This window comes from Carcharhinus amblyrhynchos, chromosome 33 (genome assembly GCF_965287045.1).
Source record: "Carcharhinus amblyrhynchos chromosome 33, sCarAmb.v2.hapA, whole genome shotgun sequence".
NCBI classification, from domain to species: domain Eukaryota; kingdom Metazoa; phylum Chordata; class Chondrichthyes; order Carcharhiniformes; family Carcharhinidae; genus Carcharhinus; species Carcharhinus amblyrhynchos.
In genome coordinates, this window is record NC_137356.1 from 3,781,656 (window position 1) to 3,788,290 (window position 6,635).

At 45.8% G+C, this 6,635-nt stretch overlaps 1 protein-coding gene across 1 annotated transcript in view; it reads right to left on the bottom strand.

The window, feature by feature from the left end:
• The window catches only part of man2b1 (mannosidase, alpha, class 2B, member 1), a 32,852-nt gene extending 28,569 nt beyond the window's left edge, over positions 1–4,283 (bottom strand). Inside the window, exon 1 of the mRNA XM_080216740.1 lies at positions 4,163–4,283. Coding sequence (XP_080072866.1) covers positions 4,163–4,258 — 96 coding nt within the window. The 5' untranslated portion in view covers positions 4,259–4,283. The remainder of the gene's footprint in view (positions 1–4,162) is intronic.
• Between the last annotated feature and the right edge of the window lie 2,352 nt (positions 4,284–6,635).

Consider the following 6,635-nt stretch of genomic DNA (forward strand, 5'->3'; position numbering starts at 1 on the left):
ATGAGTAAATCCATAGACCCACTGTTAGGTTTAGCTCTGGGGACCCGGGTTCAAATCTCACCGTGGCAGCTGGTGAAATGTGAATTCAATAAAAAAAATATAGAATTAAGTGAAGTCTCAGGATGACCATGAAACCATTGTCGATTGTTGTAAAAACCCAACTGGTTCACTAGTTCAATTTCATTGGTCACATGTATTGATGTGCAGGTTAGGTGGATTGGCCATGCTAAATTACCCCTTAGCGTGTCCAAAGATGTTAGATGTATGTTAGAGAGATAAGCAGGGTCAATACATGGGGTTTTGGGGATAGAGCCAGGCTGAATGGCCTCCTTCTGTACTGTAGGGATTCTATGATTGGGATACAGTGAAAAATATTGTTTCTTGCGCGCTATACAGACAAAACATACTGTTCATAGAGTACATAGGGGAGAAGGAAAGGAGAGGGTGCAGAATATAGTATTACAGTCTAAAGATCCACTTAATACAAGGTAGGTCCATTCAAAAGTCTGATGGCAGCTGGGAAGAATGTTATAGGAGTGGTTAAAAGTGTTGGAGTACAGTTTTAAAAGCAAAAGAGAGTAGAAGATAGAATGAGAGGGTATCTTGGGGGCAGTTTGCACTTTTAGGGAAGGAAATCTGCCGTCCTTACCCGGTCTGGCCTACATGTGACTCCAGAGTCACAGCAATGGGGTTGTCTCTCAACTGCCCTCAGGAATGGAGGCTAGTTAGGGCCAGGTAATAAATGCTGGCCCAGCCAGCGACACCCACGTTCCATAAAAGGAATTTTTAACATTTTCTTCCTTTATCTTCTGGGACGTGGAGGGAAGGGAAGAAAATAATCAGCCAGTGATCACATTCCTGACCACACCATCTTGCGTGTCCTGTTGAAAGACGTACACATGGATAGGACAGAAAACAGTGCGACACAGGGGAAAGGCCGTTCGGCCCACAATGAGGTGCTGTGCGTGGCATGAGGAATCGAACAAACTGGGGTAGAACCAGAGTAAAACTGCTACATCCTTCCAATCAGCACTGCTTCAACTAGGGGCTAAAGCTGTTCAAATACTCAAATATTTCTCAAATGGTCGTATCTTTTAATGCAACACATCCAACTCACAAAAACAAACATTAATCTCCTTCACTTCTTTTAATGATTTAAAATCTCGTGTTTTGTCAGCAGCAAGTTGGAAGTTCCTTGAATGTTAAGCTGGAGTTCACAGATATTGCCTGGGCAGAATGTACAAGGGCAAACAAAACACGAGACAGATAGAGCAGTCAACGGCTGAAAGGAAATGATTGGTTAGAATCAGTGGTTAACAGGTTCTTGATTAAGCGTTATTTCTGATCAGAGATCTCACACATTAATCTCCCTCAGGTGCGCACCAGCACTTCTCTGTTTTCATTTATTTTTCCTTTCCTCAGTACGTATACATTGAATCCGTACAATGCAGAAGGCCATTCAGCCCATCGAGCCTGCACCAACCACAATCCCACCCAGGCCCTATCTCCATAACCCCACATATTCACCCTGTTAATCCCCCGACACTAAAGGGGAATTTAGCATGGTCAATCCACCTAAGGGATACCGAGCCACCCCAAACTCAACTGGAACCATAGAATTCTAAAGTGCAGAAGGTGGCCATTCAGCCCATCAAATCTGCACTGACTCTCCTTCAACAGGGCATCTTGCCCAGGTCCATATCTCATCAATCCACCTAACCTAGGCATCTTCGGACATTAAGGGGCAATTTAGCATGGCCAATCCACCTGATCCACACATTTTGAAGTTGATTTATTAGTCACAAGTGGGCTTACATTAACACTACAATGAAGTTAATGTGGAAATCCCCTCTCTTTGGGCACTAAGGGACAATTTAGCACAGCCAATCCACCTAACCTACACATCTTTGGACTGTGGGAGGAAACCCATGCAAACACGGGGAGAACGTGCAAACTCCACACAAACTGTCACCCAGTGTTGGAATTGAACCTGGATCCCTGGCGCTATGGGGCAGCAGCGCTAACCACTGTCTCATCCCTCTGTGATATAAATCTCTGTAAAAGTTTAGCAAAACAAAAAGGGGAGACTTGAATTTCTGAACAGCCCTTTCACAACTTCAGGGCAGCCACAAAACTATTTCTGAATAGTCACTGATGTAACAGAGAAAAATGTAACGAAAAGCCTGTGTCCATTCATCTCAAGACTCCTGACACTATCAGGCATTACGTAAACAGGGTTAGTTATTTGCAACATTTGCACTTTGGATTCTGTAGATAATGAATGTGAGCACTGGCCATCAACTCCAAACAATACATGTACCAGCGGCACTCCCAGCAAATACATGACACCTCTCTGATCTGTGCAGTGCTGGTCGCTATCCACACGCTTAATCATCAGGGCCTCTTGTGTAGCTAGGACCCATGTCAGAACACGCAGGATAAAGTGTCTGGAACCGGAGTCTGGGTGTCAAGGCTACCCCGCTCCTCCAAATCAGCAGCCCTGGAACTGCTGTGTCTGAAACAGGAACCAAGGCATGAGGAACTATCAGCAAAGCTATTTTTAAATAGTCAGTGTTACTGTTAATCTGGGTTACTTCCCCTCAAGAAAAACATTTCTATTTCCTTTAGCTCTGAATGTCACTCCCGGGTAAATATTGGGTGACAAGGATCATTTCACTGATCCCCAGATCTCTGATCCTCGACAAGCCCTGATCACCAGATCCTGCAGTCGATTCTCTCTCCACAGATGCTGTCAGACCTGCTGACATTTTTCCAGCATTTTTCTCTTTTTATTTCAGATTCCAGCATCTGCAGTATTTTGCGTTTAACTTATTGCAATGAGTTCAATTATTCTGTTTGTGATAAGATCTACATTGACGTATCAGTCTCTGAAACTTTATTTTAAAAGAGGATTTGCAGTTCATTTCACTCCAAATGTTCAAAACAACAGCAAAACTGATCTTCGCCCAAAGGATAGCACAGTGGGTTAGCACTGCTACCTCACAGCACCAGGGACCCAGGTTCGAGTCCCAGTTTGGGTCACTGTCTGTCGGAGTCTGCACGGGTTTCCTGTCACACTCCAAAAGACATGCTGGTTAGGTGGATTGGCTATGCTAAATTGCCCCTCGCTATTTTAAGATGTATAGGTTGTTGGGGGTGGGGGGGGGGGGTGGAATTAGTGGGGTAAATAGATGGGGGGGGGGTGTTACAGGGAGAAAGCCAGAATAAGATACTCTGTTGGAAAGTTAGTGCAGATTCAATAGACTTTTTCTTCTGCACTAATTCTGGGGCTAGTCAAAGTGGCAGCATGGTAGCCCAGTGGTTAGCATTGCTGCTTCACAGCGTCAGGAATCCAGGTTCGATTGCTGGCTTGGGTCACTGTCTGTGTGGAGTTTGCACATTCTCCCCATGTTTGCATGGGTTTCCTCTGGGTGCTCTGGTTTCCTCCCACATTCTGAAAGATGTGCTGGTTCGATATATCGGCCATGCTAAATTTTCCCTCAGTGTACCCAAACAGGCCACTGCAGTGTAGCAACTAGGGGATTTTCATAGTAACTGCATTAGTGTTAGTGTTAATGTAAGCCTTACTTGTGACCAATAAATGAACTTTTAAAGAATGGCCTTGGGACCAATTCACGACCAAAGTACAATACTTGAAATAATCCCAACAACAATATCGGGGGGGTGGGGGGGATGGTATTTGCTGACAACCAGAAACTGCAAAAGGTTTGAAATGGGTGGAGGGGCAGGGAGGGAGTGGAATGTCCCAGCAGATCCACAGAGTCTGAAGGAGGAATTTCACAGAGTTTAGACAGCAGGTTCAGACTGCTGGAGGGTCAGCATAACGATCTCGGTAAAAAGGAATTTAAATCCCGTGGGTCAGGTTACAAGCTGTGTTTCCTGGTTGGGTTATTTGTGCAAAAACATTTCCACAGTAATGACCAACCCCCCCTTACTCTTCAGACACTCTCTCCCAGAGCTCAGGTCTTGTCGTTAGAGACAGTAGGACAGCCTCTCTCACACACACACAGGCACAGAGAGTCAGCCTCAGAGAGATACAGTGACAGACGTACACAGTCAGAGAGTGGGACAGTCTCACACACAGACAGTGGAGCAGTTACAGACACACAGACAGTGGGACAGTCTCAGAGGACGTACTCACCTGGTACCCGCAGCCCCCGGGAGCCTCTCCATCCCCCCGGACAGTGAGGATGAGACAGACCGGGAGCAGCAACCGCACACACCCCGCCACAGCCATCAGCGCGGGTCATGTGACCCACTGCCACGTGATCCAGGGATCGATACATTGCCGGTCAGCTGACTGGAGGCAGCAGGAAGCTGGAGGAGGAGCTGGGAGGCAAAGCATTGGTAACTTTCTACATCACAATGCACTGCACAGGGTCACAAAGCACTTCCACAAAGTCAAACATTCAGTTTTCCGATTCATCCCACATGTTACAGATAAACTGGCCATTCAGCCCATCTAACCAACTTCATACTAGTCAACTCCATTCTCTCACCCCAGCACTCCCTCTCCCTCTCCTCCTTGTTCCTTTTCTCTCCACCTCCCCCCCAGCACTCCCCCTCTCTTCCCCGCTTCCCCCCCCGACACTCCCCCTCTCTTCCCCGCTTCCCCCCCGACACTCCCCCTCTTTTCCCCGCTTCCCCCCCCGACACTCCCCCTCTCTTCCCCGCTTTCCCCCAACCCCCAACACTCCCCCTCTCCCCGCTTTCCCCCCCAAACACTCCCTCTCTCTTCCCCACTTTCTCCCCCCCCTCCAAACACTCCCTGTCTCTTCCCCGCTTCCCCCCCCCCAACCCCCAGCACTCCCTCTCTTTCTTGTTCCTTCACCTATTTATCCAGCTTCATCTATGTTATCCATCGCCCGCTGCTTCCTGTAGCAGCCAGCTCCACATTCTAACCTTGGACTGAGAGCACAGTTAACGCAAGTTAACTGTGATTGATAATTGAAAGAAAAATCACTTTCTGTAATACCTTTCACAACCTTTACAGTCAAACTAGTTTAGTCACTGTTGTAATGTAGGAAACACTGGAGCTGATTTGCAAATTGCAAGCTCTCAAAACAGCATTAAGCAGATAACTTGTTTTTGTGAACATTGGGGTACAAATGCTGGTTAGGACTCTGTAAAATGGTCCTGTCCTTCAGATAGTACCGTGGGATCATTTACATTCAACTGAGAAGGATAGAAGCTCCAACAATGTGACACCCTCTCAGTACTGCACTTCACTAGAACAGATCAAACATTGAAGTCTCTGGCACGAAGCTTAAACCCACAAGCTTCTCACTTAGAGGTGAGGGTGTTACCCACTGAACCAAGGCTGACAGAGCAAAATAAAGAATGACAGGCTGCATTTTGTCAGTGTAAGCACATCCAACATATCAAATGCCACTCTGTGGCTGCTTTCCCTAGCATTCTCTACCTACATGGTTTTAAAACTTTTAGTGTGTCACCATGAAGCAAAGCTGACTAAAATGGCTGGCGTGCAGGCATAAGGCTGTTCAAAGGGCTGAGTAGACAGTGACCAATCTACATCCATTCCATAATGGATAAGGGGAGGGGGAATTCAGTGGAGATACAAAGAACACAGCACAGGGAACAGGCCCTTCGGCCCAACGAGCCCACGCCGTGATGTGTAGGGGAAGTTTTTTTTAAAAACACAGGGTGGTGGGGGTTTTGAATGCACTGCCAAGTGAGATGGTTGAGGTAGACACATGAGCCACATTTAAGACTTACCTTGATAGGCACATGAACAGGTGGGGCATAGAGGGATACAAGCAATCGAAAGGATAGGTAAACGTGATCGGTGCAGGCTTGGAGGGCCAAAGGGCCTGTTCCTGTTCTTTGTTCTTCTTATAAAAGGCACTTAAAATGTAAGTATCCAGTAAGAAGATGGATTCACCTCAGAGGAAATTCAGAACTTCAGACTTCAAAAAGAAAGCAGGAACTATTGAGAAAAATCAGCAAAAATTAAAGCTCCAGAGAAAACATTAAAAACATGAATGAACAGCAAACTTGGAAAAAAGTTGCAGAAATTGACAAAATTAAGTCGTAAAATTATAAAGGTGAACTCCATGAAGCAACTAGAAAATAACTAGTCCAGTGAATATGGAGAGGAGGAGTTTGAAGGAAGCTCGATGATGAGAAATTAACTGAAGGGGTAAAAGCAGTAAAAATCAGCAATTCAGACAGAGAAAGAAACAGATTACACTCCAGGACAAGAATATTGAATTGGTCACAGAAAAGCAGTAAGCCTGCATGGAAGAACTTCATGCAAGATAACTTGGGAGCTCTACATAGTTAATACCAATAAAGAGTGTGTTTGGAACACACAAGCCTCAGGATCTCAATGAGCCACCACAACAGCTACATAAACTCGTTAAATACATAAAATAACATGGTGGCAGGAAGTAGATCTTGGGAATTGGCATCCCAGGCTCAAAGGATAGATTATTTGTAAGCATGTGGACCACTTGAGGAAGAGAAACATACCAGCTGTCAGTGTCATTGTCAAGAAACATTTTTGAACCTGTAAGTACCTCATCAACCCATTGTGGCCATACCTGATGTCCCCATGGAAGCAAGTAGTAATGAACATAGTCTGTTCCAGAAGA